At 37.4% G+C, this 19,339-nt stretch overlaps 3 protein-coding genes across 4 annotated transcripts; 2 read left to right on the forward strand and 1 right to left on the reverse strand.

Moving 5' to 3' along the window:
• The first annotated feature begins 1,914 nt into the window (after positions 1-1,914).
• Positions 1,915-8,244, forward strand: LOC143460134 (uncharacterized). Of its 2 annotated transcripts, none has more exons than XM_076957534.1 (7): positions 1,915-4,500; positions 5,268-5,382; positions 5,710-5,916; positions 6,193-6,410; positions 6,574-6,745; positions 6,910-7,119; positions 7,240-8,244. In XM_076957534.1, exons 1-7 carry the CDS (start codon positions 4,417-4,419, stop codon positions 7,743-7,745), a joined length of 1,512 nt encoding a protein of 503 aa, XP_076813649.1. In that variant the 5' UTR covers positions 1,915-4,416; the 3' UTR covers positions 7,746-8,244. The 2 variants fall into 2 exon arrangements, with proteins under 2 accessions (XP_076813649.1, XP_076813648.1); XM_076957533.1 differs by having other exon boundaries at positions 1,919-4,500; positions 5,265-5,382.
• Positions 8,245-13,341: 5,097 nt separating this feature from the next.
• On the reverse strand, positions 13,342-15,154 carry LOC143460595 (dnaJ homolog subfamily B member 13-like). The gene has a single exon (XM_076958178.1). The coding sequence runs from the start codon at positions 14,794-14,796 to the stop codon at positions 13,855-13,857; it is 942 nt and encodes a 313-aa protein (XP_076814293.1). The 5' UTR covers positions 14,797-15,154; the 3' UTR covers positions 13,342-13,854.
• Positions 15,155-17,936: 2,782 nt separating this feature from the next.
• LOC143459978 (intraflagellar transport protein 22 homolog) lies at positions 17,937-19,285 on the forward strand. Its single transcript, XM_076957307.1, has 4 exons — positions 17,937-18,155; positions 18,298-18,469; positions 18,834-19,006; positions 19,143-19,285. Exons 1-4 carry the CDS (start codon positions 18,078-18,080, stop codon positions 19,263-19,265), a joined length of 546 nt encoding a protein of 181 aa, XP_076813422.1. The 5' UTR covers positions 17,937-18,077; the 3' UTR covers positions 19,266-19,285.
• The last annotated feature ends 54 nt before the right edge of the window (positions 19,286-19,339 follow it).

Here is a 19,339-nt window from a genome sequence, read left to right on the forward strand (position 1 = left end):
AAAAATTCCACAGACCGGCAGTTTGGAACCACTGGTCTATGCAGTCCAAAAGATACCGTAACTTCACGGACGCAAAGGATTGGGCAAGAGGATTTTATATTTAAAACAATCGTAATTTAGTCACTTAGAATGCTTCACATTGCTAATTTCTTAACACGACGCCTAATTAGACATAGGCTAAACTTCTATAACCTACACTTTTAACTTCAATTGATTACCGCGCAAGAAAAACAACAGCAGCAGCTTGTTGTCAAGCAACTTGACTAATGTATGACATCACAAGACATCTACGTCACAAAGAAGGTCAAAACCTGAGACTTTTTGCGATTTTCTTTTGCTGATAACTACGAAATATTTTTCAAAAATATTTTACCAGAATGTTCAGTTAATAGTGCTCTTTCATATAAGATCAACTTGTTTTTAGACTTCCCCTCACTAAGTTATAAAATTACCTATATTAATCGGCGATACGTTGATTAAAGTAACAATCGTCATAGTCCAGAAAAACAGCCTTTGTTGTTGAAACACTTTGCTTATTTTCATGCAAAATATCGTGAGAGAAGTGTACAACGATTTGAACAGAAATAGCGTAAACGTAAGGTAGATATTTAACTGATGTTATCAAAAAAAACTTATCACAATTTGGTGGGAAGCAATATGTCATGCAATTTGAAAGCAGTTGTAGACCATCAATGCCAATCAAGTACAGAATTCGCTGCCTGCAGCAGGAGTATCACAGCGTGGGCTGATGACTACTTGCCGTATAGAACAAATGTGTAAAGTTGGCCTATGCAGTGGCGTAGCCAGAAAAAAATTGGGGGGGGGCCAAATGTTTCATTAGTTCAAGGGAACTACAAAGTGTTTGTTTTAAGACACCGCCACCTGATGTAGAAGCCTATAAACACAAAAATTTGGGGGGCTATGGCCCCTTTCGCCCCCCCCCCCCCCCCCCCGGCTACGCCTAAGCAAGTATGCAATTTTATTTAGCTTTAAACTAAGCTAGCTAAAAACAACGGCCTTTGAAACACATTAGCCCACCGAAAATATATAACAGTGTTACGATTCGAGCAAGAAATCTAGAGTTAACAAAACAACAAATTTCAGATTTCGCAACACACTATTAGAAGGACAAAAAAAGCTTAGAAAACAACCGTAGATAAAATTCAGTTAACTGGGTAGGGAAAAGATTGCAACTTTACTGCAAATGAGGTTTAGTGCACTTTACAGTAACGAGAAATATATGAATTCATATTTCTCGTTGTTCCTTGTATAAAGAGCGCTATAAAAGCACAAGGACAAATACGATGAAACAGATAAAGGAAGACAACCAACATCAACATGGTAAACTTTTAACGGTTAATTACATCCGGAGTTCGAACTGAACATCGCATGCAGTTTATGAAGTTACTTTTTTGTCTTGGGCGTTTTACCGGGAGTGTTTTCCCCGTGACGGTGACGTAGTTTAGTCTATGTTGGTAGATAAGATATGCAGTAGTTAACAATACAGAAAGGTTATCATTCTGGTATAGATATAGTATAAAAATATAATTAAAATGATTATATTAAGCATCGATATAAGCACAGAGTTCAGGTAACCTGGACAAAAAAACAGCAAATTATATTGATATGGTTTGCTGGTACGTTTTGTGGTATGCCTTCTTTCAGTTCCTACTACCAGACACTCACGTGATTGGGAAAACAAATTTTGCAACCGCTCCTTTTGATTGCTTTTGGTCACGAGATTGTCGAAAATGTCATAAAACATGTTATGCCATTACAATACAGCGCATAAATGATTTACTACATGCATTTCAATCGCTTATCTGTTGCGTCACAATGCTAATATCGATGGACGCAAGATAAAACTAAGCGGTTCGATGCATTGAGCAGAAGTTACCGCATAATGCTGTAGTTAATGCGCATATGGAAGTTCGAGCATAGAGTATACGACATAAGCAAAGGAAGGTACTCTATTGTCCGGCTACTTTAGGTATCTTGGGAATAAATCATGTTAACAACCAGACCAGTGACGAAATAAACTTTAAACAGTTTGAAATATCTCCCCCTGTTTTGTATTGAACAATACACGTCATAGCTTTTATACTAGCGTGTTGCTTGCTCAGACTTCGATTGACCGATCCCATGATCGACTGGAAGAGAGACGATAGCGCTGTCAGCTTAGATTTGTAAATAACGACAAAGCTTGTACGATGTACGTAGGCCTGCTGTAGGTTTGTTGGTGCTCTATAACGTACATGTTTTCATAAACATAAACATAAACATAAACACTTCAAGCCGCGTAAACGTATCGAAGTTGAAAAGGTAATTAAATATTCAAGTCTTCTGTGGTTTTTATTATTGCTGGTTGATTTGAGACTAAGGCGGGACAGACGCACAGGATGTGACGAAAGAAATTTTATGCTTATACGTAAACAACTACGATTTGTCAAGGAAAGCGTTGTTAATTACTATACGTTGTGATCAACAAGTAACGGCAACAATTGGCTGGAAGTCATAACATCATTAGGCATAAACGTGCGCCATTCCTTACATAGCTACAGGTTGCGCCAACATTCAGGGTCGGTCAAGTTTTCGTGCGTTCAACCATTTATGGAGATCAGTATACAAAAATATGACGCAACACATTCAGATTAGCCTATTTCAATTTCAGCATTTATGACTTTAATTGTAATTTTCGTGCAGTTGTATGTTCCTTTGGCGACTTGGTTTTTAAATTGACTTTTTGCACAACCCGTTGTGCGCATTCGTGAATTTGATGACAAATGAGCTTCAGGTTCTATAGGAAATGCACGTGAATTTTTTACAGGCACTGTTTTCGTTTCCTTTAGGCAACGACACCAGTATTTTTCGACTAAATATCATAGATTACGAACGCATATATGCATTCCGATAAGCGTCGGACAAGTCCTAAGTGGTAAAGAGGAGCGAGGACTGAAGGTGTAGGCCTACGCCCTACAGGCCTACAACAAGCAAATGAAACATGCAATTATTTTGCCATATTATGAGACAAGGTTAAAAGGTGCTAACGACGATAGCCTACTTATATAAAAGAAAATTAAATAGAAATAGGTCAATTTTAATCTTGAAATTAACTTCATTCAAGTGGTACGGTACCGTAGATACCGGACTACAATCAGTCAGTTATATTATAGACTATGCGACTGTTTCTTTAAGTTAGAATTTTGTGGAAAAATTATATGTATGGTGCCTATTCAAAATCTAAGCAAACTTCGAAAACTTATTGTTTCTTAACATAGACAAAGACAACAAAAAAGAAATCTGTATTGTAAAAGACAAGCAAAACCACCGATTGTTACCAAAAAGTGTCACGTGGCCGACATATTAATTTAGGCGTTTTTAGTGTGCAAAAGGTCTATCTACTCTATCATAAGGCCTAGTTCCAATAATTTGACGACAAAGCAACTAAGCTCCGTGATCAAAAGCAAAATATTAAACTACGAATTGCGCCATTGTCAGAGCTATAGGGTAATATTCAGACGCCTATACAAGGAAATGTTTTTCTATTTCCGGGATGGCTCTGCGAACGACGCTTCATATGCTTATTCACGAGACCAGATTTTTTATTTTGGCTTTTGCAACTACAGTCGAATCCGCTTAATTCGGACACCGGATAACCCGGACAACCGCTTTATTCGGCCAAAATGCTCGGGAACGGAACAAAAGTAAAAATTGAACGTAAAAAACTCCTGTTAATTCGGACAATCCTCCGCTTAATTCGGACACAGGTTCGCAATTCCATCGTTAGGTTATGACACAATAAACAGTACTTCGTTCGTTTTAAGACAAGATTCAATTGCATTATGAGTGATTATGGTGAAACAAGGACGATCGATGCAGTAACAATCGACAATGAACTCATATAACGCCGTGCCAGCTTCATAGTCGCTTTTACTTCGGTACAATTGCGTCCATCTTGTAGGACAAAATTGTACAGAAAAGTTTAGCACAAAAAGTGAAATTGCTCACTAAAGTAAACGAAGACGTTTTATGCGATCAGTGCCAGTTACTGCAGTATAGCGCAGCTGCAATTCATTTATTACGCAACACTACAGTGTTTTAAATGCGTTTTTTGCCTTTATGCATGACCATGAAACGAACAATTGATTTTCCGCTTAATTCGGCCAAAAGTGAGCGGAACCAAAGTGTCCGAATTAAGCGGAGTCGACTGTATTTCGACTTGTGGAAGACTAACAACAGTTGACAATGCAGATTTTTTCCACATACAGAAATGAAGTCGTGATGTGGTGCAAAGTGTATAGAATTGTCTCCGCATGACTGAAATGTAAACCAGGTGCCGACAGAAGACTTCTTAAGTGATTATTTGCCGTTAAAGTTTTCGATTTCTTCCTAATCAAATTAAACAGAACCGGTATAATGGCATCTGAAGCTGGAGAACAAGAATCGCTCATTTCTGAAAAAAGTGATGTCGAGAACGACGAAGGGCAATCTTTCCACTCCGTAAGTTTGATCAAACACCTGTATACCGGATTACATTACAATAATGCCATGAGGATGTATAACAATGGTGATAGGTATAATGTATATAGTAGGGATGTGCCGCGGAGAAAATTATTCGGGTTCGTGCGAACCCGAATATCATGAAGGTCGACACGAACGAATCCCGAATCTATTCGTATTAGAACTAAACAATAAAAGTTCATTCAAAAATCGTCAAGTCTTGCTTGTACAATGACGTAATCGATAAACAAATCGCTTTCTTTCGAAAAATAGTGTTTAAAAAACGTTTGAAAAAGCAAAATCGTTGAGAAAACGACGTTCCTTGTAAATACTGCTGACTTTATTTTAGCTTTGTCGGGAAACTAGATCATCATTTTTAACAAAAGTCAGTAAATTTATAAGTAATATTGTATTTGGGTTCACCATTGTTGGTATTCGTGTTCGCCCGAATCTTCCATAAAGGCGATATTCGGCGAATCTATTCGGGTTTGGGTTCGTATCGGCCTATCCCTAGTATATAGGCTACTCATAGCAACATCTTTTACAAAACGTGTCATGTAGGCTGCCCTAGGTAACCTGTTTCCATGTTATGTCTGGATAAAGGCAATGTGCCAAGTGGTCTTGGATGCTATTATTACGCTAATTCTGTTTTGCCGTTTTTAAAAGAAAAAGTGTTGACTTTTACAGAGTAATTCTACATGGCCTTGTATAGAACTCATTAGCTTCATACGGAGAAGAATCGTAATTCACTATTCATTTTTTAGAAGCTGACCAAAAAGAAGGGGTTGTCAGTTTTCGTGGGAGCGGTTTTCATCGTGGGAACAATGTGCGGAAGCGGAATACTAGCAGTTCCTAAAGCCCTGGTTGACAGTGGTTGGGCAGGTATATGTGTTTTTGGACATGATTCGCCGCAAATTGAACCATTCGCTTGTATGTTAAAGCGGCACAAATGCAAACAACGTAGCCTAAACCACCTGCATATAATTGTATGAGTAAGTAACTGATTAACCAGCTGGCTGGCAAACCTGATTTATTTGCTTCATCCAGATATTTTAGCGAAGGTAGTAGCATCAACTCGAAAAGAAGCGTTTTTATACGAGCCGAGTGTGCTCATATATGCTGTATATTGCACGCCGATAAAGTAAACAAATCTAAATGGTACTAAACTAAATTATCTTTGTCAAATTTATATTTATTTATTCTCATCAGGAATTCCTCTTATGATCGTATGCGGGCTTCTTTCGTCATACACCGGAAGCTTGTTGGGAAAATGCTGGACTGTTTTAAGGAAGCGCTATCCGGAATATGAGGAGGATTATATCGCTGATCCGTATCCTACGATCGGCTTCCGTGCCGCCGGAAAATGGGGAAAATATATCACGAGAATATGCATTTTACTCACACTGATCGGTGCTGGTAAGTTGTTAATGTATTCGACTAAAAAGTCAGTTGGCCTGTAGTATGCGATGTAGTCAGACATTCATTGATCAGTTTTAATTACACTGCAATTGGTAAACCTGCAATTTGGCTTTCGAAAAACTCTGATTTAATGGTATCGTTTGCTCTGTATATAGTCGCTCGCTTTGCAAATTATTTGCATATTTGTAAAGTTTGAAGAAAAATTGAACATAACCCGTTATACTGACGACAAGTATTCAGCAAAACTGTGAATTTATGTATTTTAATTTTCAGGCACTGTATATCTTTTACTGATTGCTGGAAACATGGGAAACTTGATTCATAAAATCGACCAAAAAGATTTCCATACTTGTTACCTTGTGCTTATAGTTACCGCTTTTCTCATACCTCTGACATGGCTTGGTACTCCGAAGGATTTCTGGCAAGCTGCTATAATTGCGGCGGCCACATCTGCAATTGCAGGCATTTTAATCGTTGCAGGAATAGCAAAGGTTGCGTACATAGCAAAACAGGAATAATATAACAAATATAACAAATATATTATTATATTACATATTATAAACAAGCAAAAAGGAGATGTTTGAAACTGACTGATTGAAGCAATATAAATGGTCTAAATTTCTTTGAAATAGTTCATTTTCTAATTTACGTTAGATGGCGCCAAGTCAACCTCCTACCACACATGAGAACCCTTCTTTTACCAGCTTCTTTACGGCGTTCGGTACAATTTTGTTTGCATTTGGAGGAGCAAGCGTTTTTCCAACAATTCAGGTCGACATGAAAAACCCAGACAAGTTTCCTTATTCTGTAATAATTGGGATCATGAGTAAGTCCATGAATTAAAGAAATCCTTTCTGTTGCTATTTCTACTCAAGGCTTAAAGCAATTCTTTCAGTCTCTTTTAACTCCTGCATTACATCAAAGAGAAAAAAAATAGACAAAAATGGTTTGCACAATGCAAGCAGGTAAAATCGTTTTCTTACGTTTCAGCTACGTTGTCTCTGTATCTTCCCGTCGCAATCTCTGGATTCATAGTCTTCGGTGATCGAATGAAACAAAGTAATATTTTAGATGAAATGGAAGGCGGCCCTATCCTTTATACAGTCATAGCGCTTATCACGTCACATCTAATGATGGCCTATCTTATTGTGATGAATCCGATAAACCAAGATTTGGAACGATTTTTTGGAATCGAAGCCAGTAAGTTTTTGCCGATCAACTTTCATGAAAAAAAATTTTTTGGATTTGGATTACTTTTAAACGTTGCTAAAGCATAGTTTGTCTGGACAGTGGCTGTAAACATAAACTGCTTTTTTGCAGAATTTGGTTGGAAGCGTTGTGTCTTGAGAACGCTGACTACATGTGGCATAGCCTTCCTTGGACTCAGCATTCCGCATTTCGGAATAATCCTGTCTCTAGTTGGGGGAAGCACCGTAACCGCAACTAATTTTGTTTTCCCCCCACTTTTTTATGTTTTGCTCTCGTGTCAAAAGGAACCCTCAGATGCGCCCGGGGAACTATCAAAGTACCACGAAGAGATGATTTACACAGCCGTTTCCGGTGATGGTGTGCCGCCGAGAAGTAAGGATAAAGAAGAAAGTGCATCCAGCACGGACTTGGCGACCGAATCCGAGACACACGCAAGACTTGAGTGGGAGCAGATCGAAATTCCTTTGTACATAAAAATTCTTCTTGGGGAGATTATATTCATTGGTGTAGTGGGTGGAATTGCCTCAACTTTCTCAATCATTTGGTCGCTTGCCAATGGGTCATCCGGGTTCACGGTACCTTGTTACGTTAACTGGGCAACAGCCGACGCATATTAGCTTGATGAATACATAAAACAAACATCTTTAAAAAATTTTTTAAATTATTTGCATTAAAAAGCATTGTTTCATAAGTGAAAAGAATTAAGTAGCCTACATGTTTGACGCACAAGTACCTACTGTTTGAGTATTTGTAACTTTGCTAAAATCGAAGCTTTGTTGCTTTTCCTGTCAAAAAATCACTAGCTACTAATCCCGCTGTTTTCCTGTTGATTGAAACAAAACATGTTGTGCAATCTTATTTTTATGAAAATCTCATTTATAACCATTTATTGAGATTGTTCTTAAAAAATCTACCAGCACTTGTTATTTTATACCGTAAGTACGTTTTTTATTTTTTTTATGTCAATTTTGCTTATGCATAACCACTTCTTCATTTAATATCTTTCTTGATCTACACTTTCTTTGCGTTTTAAGTGACCTATTAAATGTCAACCACATTTTAAATGATTCACTATGCTGGTTCACAGGCGAAGAAAAAATAAACGAAAAAATTGTACTCGGGTGATGCAACTATGTGTGAGAAAAATTTTGTACCACAAAATTTATTTCCTTTAACAGCAAACAGGGTAACAAAATACTTTAATCATCTCATGAGTTTATTATTAAACCCACAAGCGTAAAGACAAAACGATCAGGACACAACACAGTTGAGGTCTCATTGCACATTTTTCACAATTTATAAAAATAATTAATCAACATGCTAGTGACGTTATCAAAATGCGACTAAGTGTGGGTCCTAGATGACGTAATCCTTCGTAACCTGGACTCGATGTTCCGTTTCTTATTGACGTCATCAAGCCAACGGATTATAAGCTCCGTTTTTCGCGGATCGCAAAAGTTTATGTGGTCCGGCATAGAGGAGATAGGCTGGAAATCCGTATAAGCGGTCGTGGTCGATTCAGGCACATTTCGTGGTGCAGTTGCAGCAGTTTTTTGTTGATTATCAGCTGGCGGGAGACGTTGCTGTGTAGGCGGGAGTTGTGGAGGTAGTGGATTTTCCGCCTTAATCGGTTCTGTTTTCTTTGTTTGTGACGACGTGAGATAAACTCCGTCACTGGCGCTTGTAAGACGACTTCGGAGGTTTTCCGGATTACTCGGAGGCCGCGGATTTGTCGTTGGTCTGTTCCGGTTAAAATTATTTCCCTGAACCGACACTGATAAATTAGCCGAGTTTTGTGGAATGTTAGCAAGCTTTGGGTTTCTTGAATGATGCGGGAAATTCTGGCATGCCCAAGCAGGTTGCTTCGGAAAGTTTGGCATTACCACTGTCTGACGTTTCGGCACCAGTTTGGCAACTCGCTCCATGGCTTCCTTGGTGCGTGAGTAACCCGCCGTTGACGCACGTTGCGTAGCTTGCGTGCCCCGTCGTATTGCGTCAGCCTGTGTGGACGGTTTCACATCTGATATGCTTTTGTCAGCAGTATTGGCGTACTTATTTACAATTCTTGACGCCATATTTGTGACCCTGTGTTGGAGATACCCCGGATGTGACGTATCGTCGCAATTGGTAACTGTGCTCTCGTCAACAATATCAGTTTCGGCAGGGGCGTGTCTTTTTGTCACCACAACTTTCAAGACGGGAGTGGCGAAATTATTTTGTTCTTCTTCACCTTTGCTTGAAGCTTCGACAGAATCTGCTGTCACTGCGCCACTTTTGAACTCGCTCATATCCGCCGAACTGTTATAACTCGACCCAACCGTACCGTGGGCGGTATTTAAGTAGTTCTTTTGCTTGAATGAACGCTGAAGCGAGTCAATCAAAACCTCACTGTAGGACGGTTGCTCGGTGAGTGGAGTTGTCGTCACGGTCGCACTAAATCGGACCTTTTTCTCGGTTTTTGTAGGTGATGAAGAAGAATTCTGTCCATGCTGAGATCTTTGCAAAACTGAAGACACCAAGACGTCGATGGATTCCTGGTTACCTTCTTCCTTTAAATTTTCTTTATGACGTTTTGACGCGTTTTCAATTCCCTTTGCATCCGCATCCCGATCAGCGGCAAGTTTTTCGATCTTCTTCCCTTCCACGTCGATGGAAGGGACATCGACCACGCTGGCACCGTCGCCTCGTTCTCTGACTTCATAGAAAGGAACATAATTTACACTTGTCCGGTTCGAAAAGATCTTCTCCGCCTGATGAGGATAAGAAGTTGTGCTCTGCGATTCCGGTAGAAGACCGTGCCCACTCGCTGAGATCGAGTTATGGACAGCATTCCATGTCGCACTAGCACTAACCGAGGTTGTTCCTGATCCGAGTCTGGAGTATGGACTGCGTGACATCATGGAACTTTGAGGAAGAGATGCGTAGGATTTGTTGCCGTTTTTGGCTTCGTTGGGTGGCGCTGTTGAGTAAGTAGGGTTTGTAAAACTCCTCAGTTCTCTTTTGCGTTGGTTTGCAGCGTTTTGGGAAAGTGGGCGCGGTATCAGGTTGGGGAGTTTCCCTGCAGTTTGCGAATTCCTCGATTCGGCAAAAGTGTGCTGTTTGTACAGGGAAGCAAGCAATGACGTGGTGGGATGTGACGTCACTGGACGAAATTTTGTAAAGCTCACTTGGCTTCGACCGAGACGTATGTCCTTATTACCTCTCACGTAATTGCTTACGTCATTTTCTGAAAGCAGCGCACTGTTAATCCGGTTAACCCCTACAGCTTCCATTTCGGGGTTGGTTTCTTTTCTTGACGATCCAAAAAAGTTACGGCGATACATGCTTCCCCCAGTGACGTAGGTTTGCTTTACCGGTTTAGCAAATTGCGTTCTAACATCAGCAGACATGATGTCAAGATTTCAAACAATATCTACGTCATATGGCTGCTGAAGTTTAATAAAGCACAGGTTAAAGTACAATGAAACTTTGCAAACGTTCTGAAACCTTATATAAGATAACGTCAAGTTCATTGAGTAGTTAGTTCATCGAAATGGCACTGAAAATCAGTTTCTTATAACGAGTGTAGATCAAACAAGGCTATCTTGCTCGTCATTAAAGTGGAGGGTATACAAACATAGTTCGTTTTGCTAAGCTCTTATAGATTAAACTTTTTCGGCGAAGTTAGTATTGTTATACCGTCAACATTATTGGCCAAAGCTGCAACCTTTCCTTCAGTTTACAACAATGTTTTTCACTTCAAAGTAAGGTACGTGTATATAGCTCAGTATTCCGTTAAATTCCGCTAATTCTGAGCCTACATTGAAGTGGCATAGCGTGAATATCAGCAAGTAATACATTATTTTTGATTATAACGCTCATTGAAACTAAGTTTATCTTCAAACCATCTACAGTATATACGGGGGTTCGAAAATAATAAATTCGACAGATCTAATCGTAATTTTGACTGCTTTCATAACGTAGGGTACTATAGTATAGTTTATATATATGTTTAACTATGCTATACGTTTCATAAGCTAAGACTGGAAGTAATCATCAATACGTACCTTTAAACGATAACTCGGGATCAGGTAACCAAGACTGTTTACCTTACCCACACCACCTGTAATATAGAACAACTTAAATATTCCAAGACAAAACGGGGATAATCTTAAGCTCTTGTAACACATCGACGTGAGAACAATAGTCGCTCTTAAGAAGAATAGAAATCGTCAGTTATGGTGCTTTTCTTGGGACCTTTAATCATTGTTTACATATGACCCGTGAATGCTGATCATTTCAACACTTCAAAGAACGATTGGTTTGAAATACAACTAAGCGTCTTACGCTGTTTATCACGCGATCGCCGCGATATTGCGCAAGTTACCCATGTGTGGCAGGACATGGCTTCATACAAGCATTGAGAACAGACAATTACCAAACATGAGCCTATAAGAAAGAGACAAGGGAAACTTCTTGTAGCTGCCAAAGCCCAATACCGCTAATGAGACACCGTTTTAAATAAACGTCTTCCGATATAAGACGTGCCAAGCAAACGCGGGGTCCAATGCATGAACTGATGGCTGGGTCCCGATTTTAAATAACTTAATGTAATAATAGTAATAACGTAAACCTAATATTAAGTCTTTGCAAATCAGTTTCAATCAAAGCTTTGCTTCGTGATATATTTTCACTAAACCGTTCTCTTAATTTAGAAAGAAAATTGCGAAATAACACAATCTGGATAAATAACATAATCTGGGCAAAATAAAAGCTTAATTGTAATATTTTTTGGTGATTTTTGTAATAAAGATGAGTTGAAATGAGATTTGTAGTTTTATTTTATCGAATTCTGTAAACTGTAAAAACAAACATGTTTCGTGCCCACAATTAAACATACAAGTTACTAAAATAAATTTGAACTAAAATAGGAAAAACACAAAAGTTGTTAAAGTTTCATAGAGCCATAACTTTTCTGTAAGCCATCGAATGTGTATGTTTCTTGAATTGTTGATACAGTACCACTGTCATGATTTACAATTTGCAAAACACTCTTATGACGTCAAAGAAAACTAAAAATTTAAGTAAGAGCGTCACCATGCGAGTTATGCGCAAACACAATATAGATCGAGTGAGAGCGTAGGTTTTGTGAATAAAGTGCAAACCAGGAACAGAGCTTTTCAAATTACATTTTTAGCAGACACAACATGCTTTTACATCCCAGGCGCAACCAAAATTAAACCGTTGCTTTTATTGTTGCAAGCCGATCTCTTTTCTACTGTTCTTGTTTACTCTATAATCTACTTAATGTAAGTTATGTGTGTGTATTTCGTAGGCATACTTTTGTGTTTTTGTTTGCCTTCATAGAATTTATTGTAGTCCTGTTATTGTATATCTATTCTATTTGGGCATCCGTTTACCAAATTTCAGTTCTAAACAAGTATTTATTGAAGATTGCATAAGATTTGAGGAATGTAGGAGCGCAGTACTGAGAGTTACGACTTATACGCTCGATCAAGAGCATGGGAGGTCACACAAAAATAAAAGGTACAGGTCCAATTTTATCTTTTAAAAATATGTAAATTCAGGTGTGGGATATTTGTGTGGCACCGACCGCCACACGCATCACATGCGCTGAAACCAAGACAATAGTAAACTGTGTGCGTAGGATTAAATTTATGAAACGTGTTAAGAGAGCTTGGTTTGTTACTTAGTGATATAAAACCCAGCGAGATTTAACTGATGGTTATGAACACGGTCTATGGCCTACAGCCTTGTTGACATGGTTTACGGCACGCAGTCCTTACACGCACGACGTTTAGCTGCTTCGTTGTTTTTGCGCCAAACGTTATGTTGTTATCGGGTTTGGTAGGTGTGCTAGCCTTTGATCGTTATAGCACCACTGTATAGTTAACAGACAGCACGTTGTAAGCTTTCGGACTTCGCCACTTTTCTAGTTTCTTGATTGTTTGAAGGCATATTTCTTGCTATGATTTGCTACAATAAGGTTGGCATCATTCTTTTTGCTGCCCACAGTCAATGGCGAAAAATGAAATAAATAAAACCGCATTTTTAAAAATATTGATAAAATAAAGCATTAATAAAAATATATTTATTACTATATTATTAAGCTGTCGTCTTATTCTAAAACCTCTCGGTAAAAAGTCTTCCTTGTCATAGGCACTTGTTCCAATCAAACCTTCAAAAGTAGTGGTAAATGTTTTTTTCTATTGATAAGTACACGCGATATTTGTTTTTAATCATTAGATTAGAGGTATACAATTTGTATTTCAAATGTTTCAATACTATTTCATGAGCCATCATCAAATGACAATACTTGTAATGCCTTGAATGCAATAAGCATACACAACACGGGTTATTGGTGTCACAATTTTTTGCAAAAGTTACTTTATACTTACCGCGCCACGTTGTGCTAATACTAGTGATAAACTGAAGAACAAAAAAAGAAAACTTTAAAATGCAGCTTTTGAAAAGAACAAAATGTAATTACTACAATCTGCTGTTAATGGCATCACATAAACATCTTACAATAACAAACAACGTGAATAAAAACGTTTATATATATACTTTACCTTTACATGCTTTAAGTAAAAAAATAAAACGCCAGAAGCAAGGAAATAAACGTTGACAGAAAAAAGTTGTCCGTTTGCAACATGAAGCTCAAAATGAAGGGTGGCTACTTAAAACGTTTACACTTTTTCTGTCACATTTCTAGAAACAAAATAATTATATGAGCAAAGCTTGCCTAATCAGCTGCTTCTTTTCAGGAGTAAGCTGATCAGGGAACTGAATGTCGAATTCGATTACAAGATCTCCCCTCTCAGCTGGACGTTTGGAATTAGGCATGCCTTCTGCTGGCACAGTTTTTGTGTATTTGGGATGAACAATGTCATTTATCGGAATGTTGAGTAATCTTCCATCTAGTGTAGGGACCTCAATGCTGCAACCAATCAATGCTTTACCGAGCGGAATTTTGGCAACGTAGACAAGATCGTTGCCACTTCGGCGGAAGAGGGGATGTTGCTTGTCACGCACGATGAACACAATGTCAGCAGGAACGTTGTTGGGACCTTGATCACCTTCTTGTGGAAAAGTGACTTTAGTTCCAGCCTTCCATCCTGGTTTTACTTGAATAGAGAGAATCTTGTCACGGATACTGGAAGTATGACCATCCTCATTCATAACACGACGGGAGATCTTCATTTTCTTTATGCATCCGTGAAAGAGCTCCTCCAGGGATAAGAAAAGATCTCTTTCGATAGGTGGGTCTTGCTTCTTGCGTCCCCTTCCTCTGATGCCACCAAAGCCAGTCATAAAATCTCCATTTGTGTCAAAGAAATCAGCAAATGGATTTGAACCACCAAAAAAGTCACGGAACACTTTTTCTGGGTCGCCATGGAATGTGTAGCCTGATGTGAAGCCACCACCATCGTTAGATGGAATGCCACCTTTCAACCCTTCCTCTCCAAATTGATCATATGTTGCACGCTTCTGGGGATCATTCAAAACGTCGTAAGCTTCAGCAATCTGCTTGAACTTCTCTGTTGCACCAGGCTCCTTGTTTTTATCAGGATGATACTTTAGTGCCAACTTCCTATAAGCTTTCTTAATTTCGGCATCTGAAGCATTTCGGGTCAGTCCCAAAATGGCATAATAATCTACACCCATGGTTCAACCTAAATAACTTTGCTGTAAACAAGTAAAAAGTACACAGGGTTTGACAATGTGATCAGTTTGATAAATAGTATGACCGAGCTGAATTAACCAGTAATGAAAAGTGTGGCACATGCACACATTGATTACATGAGACTCATCACTGGGCACACTGAATGCTTTTATGTTCACTCTGATTTATGATAGACAAACATAGTAAACTTGGCTGTTTGAATGCTGATTTATAATATATAAATAATTGAGGATCCTGTTCAGTCCTTTACGTCAACACTTGTTTCTTTGCATGAAAGATTTTTAGTTAAAAACTATCACATTTCCAGTCTGGAAATTAATATATCATTGTAAACAAAAATGAAAGAAAAGTTTTTTTTGTCACCATTTTCCTGTATGTTAAATATTTGTGAGTATAATTTTTGTTAGATATATAATGCCATAAAAAATTAAAACCTTTCTCTTCATCCCCACAGTCAATAATGAAAAATAGCAGATAGAACACAGGAAAAATGTAGCATGAAAAATTACACTGCTTTTATACACAGGAAAATCTTTAATCAAGAACTTATACCAAGGGCAACTTTGCAAATATTCATAAATTAGATGAGCTTACCAATAATTCACCCGACTGGAAAATACTGCAGTTTTTGACAAGAAATTGTGTGTACAAAGTTACATATTTTGGTGTTATGGTGTGCATTGATGCATCAATTCTTCGTTTAGTTATTATAAATAGGCGTTTACACAACCAGCTTTTATTTGTTTGTTTATTATAATTTGAGGTAAAGATAAAAATTTTGATGTGCACGTTAATGAATCTTTTGCGTGCAGGTACCACATTTTCCAGCATAGAGAATTCATGCATAGGCCTATATGGCTAACAGCTGATTTTGAATATGCTTTTTGGCATGTTTGGAAAAACATACATTCAATATAATATATAAAGCCTTTTATAGATCGCGATAACTATAAATATTACAGTTACAGAATAAGGCTAGTGTACTGCAGTTGGCCTTTACTTTGTCTATTAGCTTAGCCTTTACAATTAACTAAAAAACTATTGTATGGCTGTACCCTGTGCGGTAGCAGCCTGTTGGAATCTTTATCCTTAGTCTTTGTATGACTTAACCTCCACAGTTTTTGTGGTCATGCTAGAATTCGACATTGTTCAGCAGTCCATATCCATTGAACACTTGACATACGAGAAAAGTCTGCACAAATACTTAACGTCAGCTATAAACATGCATGGCTCTAGCATAAAGGTTCAAAATCTTCTAAGACAGTTAGTCCAGAAAGCTATAATATAACAGCACACAAGGATCTCACTAAAAGGCTGAAACAAAGAAAATAGGCCTATAATTGGGAAACATTGTTTTCAGTTCCATCCTTCAGGCTTTTAGCGTGTCCTGCACAAAACAATTTTTACAGATAACCATCCATATTTTGGACTAACAAACAAACTTAGGAAGTTCGGCTAACACAAAAAATTACTCAGAAGACTCTGGTTATAACATCAGACTAAACTAAAATAAAGTCCCTTTACTCAAATTTCAATGTCCAAACAAACAGACCTAAGAAACAGAAAATATCTAGCCTACAGCATTTCATATTTGCACATTCTGAACGCACTTTGTTTTGCGTTTTTTTTTTCGAAATTTCCAGAACAGCACTGTAACCTAGCGACCAATAAAAGTGAAAGGGACGCTTTTTTGAGAGTTGCCCATTCAAATCTACAAAATAACAAACGTTAATTTGTGACAGCGAAACTGAGTTTTTGTTTAAGACAAGAGTAAGTTATTCAAGGCAATATCGCAAGAGTATCGCAAAAAATTTCTTCTATTATATAGAATTATAGATGATAATAAACGTGCAAGAAAACCACTCGTTATTGCGCAAGTGTTCTAAATAAAACCTAAGTGAATCCTTTGAGTAAAAAATGATTTAATTTTAATTTTATTGTGTTTGGGAAAGATTTCAAGGTTGCAGTTATTATGGTATATGCCCATTACGTTGATTAGTGCAAAAAATGTCATAACGTAAAAATATTTTGAACTGTGGTCAATGCACCTGTTTAACGGGGACAGGTATTTGTCTAATGAAAAATTCTAAATGTAAAAGAGTTTGGAGTGGACTATAAAATTAACTCTCCACGACTAAAGAGTTAAATAGTGGTGAAGCGGCAGCGCGTAGGAACGGCGTTCTTACCATCTATTTGTGGTAAAAAGGAATTGTAAGGTGCTTATGTATCACTACAGCACCAAATCATATTCTGTATTCTCTGAGTTAGAGCAAGTTTCACACCACCACTGCTTGTGTTTCAATTGAAACAATTTAACCTAACAATGATTATGTAGACCCTTTGTTCAATGTATATAATGCTTATTCTACTTGTAGGTTGTCTTTTTATATTCAAAATTATGTTTCAAATTTTTAACGTAGGCTATAGCAAACCAGTAAATGTGTAAACCGTGTACATCAGGAGAATAAACAATTATGAACAAAGTTGTACTACATAACTGGAAGATAGCTTTTTTATCAAATTTCAAGAAACTCACGGTAGTCGTTAACACGAGCAGAACCACAGTAGAGTAATTGAAGACGTGTAAGGAAACCTACTATAGACGCTAAATTTAAAACTGTAAACTGTTTTTTAAGTATGCTTGGTGTTAGGAGAAAGCGAAATTAAAAACTGTGTCCAAGACCTGCATAATTATGTATAAAGACAAGTTCGATAACCAACTTACTGGAAAAGTTTTTGTAAAGTATATTCTATCTTAAGATAAAAATACAGTAACGCAAATTTTCGAAACACAATATTCAGATAATTTAATCGTTGTGATGACGTTTGACCCAGGGCCATATTCATGTCAATCTAATTGTTTTTTTGTTTTTTTTGTCTCGATTATTGGTAAATTTTGTTTTTCCTTAATAAATAAAGCAATTATATGTAAAGCAAGTTTTTAAGAATGTATTTAGCGCTATTGCGCCAAGATAAAATTTTGCTACTTAACTTTTGCAAAATTTGAAAATGCCGGAAAGTAATCCTTTTTACAAATGAATAATTTTATCGCTAACGGCCGCTAAAGCGTAATGTTTCGGTTGGGTTACTTCGCGTTCCTCGAAACAAAATTATCGGCTTTATCAACCATGATTGATATCTTACGCGTACAGTTGGCCTATCTCTGTCTGGTATAGACCATTTATAACTCAAAGTTTTCTTAACTAATTAGGTTGATAAACTGTCTGATTCGTAGACATTAAGTCAGGTTATTCGAACCAGGATGTTTAAAGCTAAAGTTGTGGTTGTTGGTCCTCCAGAAAGCGGAAAGTCAGTTTTATCAAATTTCCTTGGTGATCAAGTGAGTTTTGGTTTTTACCAAACCCAATTCGAAATTAGAATTTTAAGATTCTACTAATATAACTACCTCTATGCAATAGTGTTTATATTCAAAAGTGTTTCGTTTAAAAATTCACAATTATCTTAAAAGATTCTTTGTTCAGACTGACATATCACAAAGCAGATATCATCCAACTGTTGGCGTTAGGGTTCTTGAGTTTGAAACACCAGTCGACAATGGACGAACCTTCACCAACATGGATATCGAATTGTGGGACTGCAGTGGAAATGAAAACTATGAAGGTTGTTGGCCAGCAATGGCATATAAAGCAGACGGTAAGTTTGATGTTCATTTCACCTTTTTGATCATAGAATATCAAATAGTTCCAATGCTTTAGTTATTGTTGTACAATCTAAAAATTTGCTCATTAGAATGATTTTATTCACTTAAAATGGCTGAGGGGTTATTGTAAGGATTATTGGCAATGTTGTCATGTGTAAAAGTGTGGTTAAGGCTTTACATGCAGTCAGTTTTTAAAACTGTTTTTTAACTTTTAATATTTCGGGTCTCATATACAAGTGCACAACCACAGACCACAGATACTCAATTTGTAATGTTGTCTCATTGTGCACTTGTTTACTAAACCCGAAATAAAACATAATATATTGTAACTGATTCCTTCAACTGGAATTTTACCAGGTGTTGTAATTGCTTGTGATGCATACAAATCAAGTGATCTGCAGGCTGTAGAGAATCTATACAGTTATTTTGTTGCCAATCGAGGTTTGAAACCTACACAGTGTTTAATCTATGCAAGTTGCAAAAATAAGGAGGCAAAGACCCTAAAATCACCTGTAGCATCTGTCCCAATAGTAAGTGATAAGTTTTCAATTTGCCTTCAAAACAGAAGTCGTGTGTTTTTTTTCAATGTATTATCTCATAATAACTAACATATGTACTTTCTCAGAGACTAGCTTAGTAATGGCAATTCTAAAACTATTATTTCAGATGATCGGCAGCACAGACAAGAACTCTGAAGATTTAAGGGATGCATTTAAGAATTTTTTACAAAGGATCTATGGAAAACTTGCCGATTCTCGTGACAAGGAAGAACTTCAAATGATGTCATAAACTATTGTCAATCATTTTGCCCCATTGGCTAGTTGCAATTTTTCATGCTACTTTTGAGCCGTTGAAAAGTTTTG

This window comes from Clavelina lepadiformis, chromosome 5 (genome assembly GCF_947623445.1).
Source record: "Clavelina lepadiformis chromosome 5, kaClaLepa1.1, whole genome shotgun sequence".
NCBI lineage: Eukaryota > Metazoa > Chordata > Ascidiacea > Aplousobranchia > Clavelinidae > Clavelina > Clavelina lepadiformis.

Coding starts and splice junctions, on each gene's coding strand:
- LOC143460595 (XM_076958178.1), bottom strand. CDS start 14,796: ATGGGTGTAGATTATTATGCCATTTTGGGACTGACCCGAAATGCTTCA.
- LOC143459978 (XM_076957307.1), top strand. CDS start 18,078: ATGTTTAAAGCTAAAGTTGTGGTTGTTGGTCCTCCAGAAAGCGGAAAG. Junction 18,470..18,833: donor AATGGCATATAAAGCAGACG/GTAAGTTTGATG, acceptor GAATTTTACCAG/GTGTTGTAATTGCTTGTGAT. Junction 19,007..19,142: donor CTGTAGCATCTGTCCCAATA/GTAAGTGATAAG, acceptor CTATTATTTCAG/ATGATCGGCAGCACAGACAA.
- LOC143460134 (XM_076957533.1), top strand. CDS start 4,417: ATGGCATCTGAAGCTGGAGAACAAGAATCGCTCATTTCTGAAAAAAGT. Junction 5,383..5,709: donor GGTTGACAGTGGTTGGGCAG/GTATATGTGTTT, acceptor TATTCTCATCAG/GAATTCCTCTTATGATCGTA. Junction 6,411..6,573: donor TCGTTGCAGGAATAGCAAAG/GTTGCGTACATA, acceptor AATTTACGTTAG/ATGGCGCCAAGTCAACCTCC.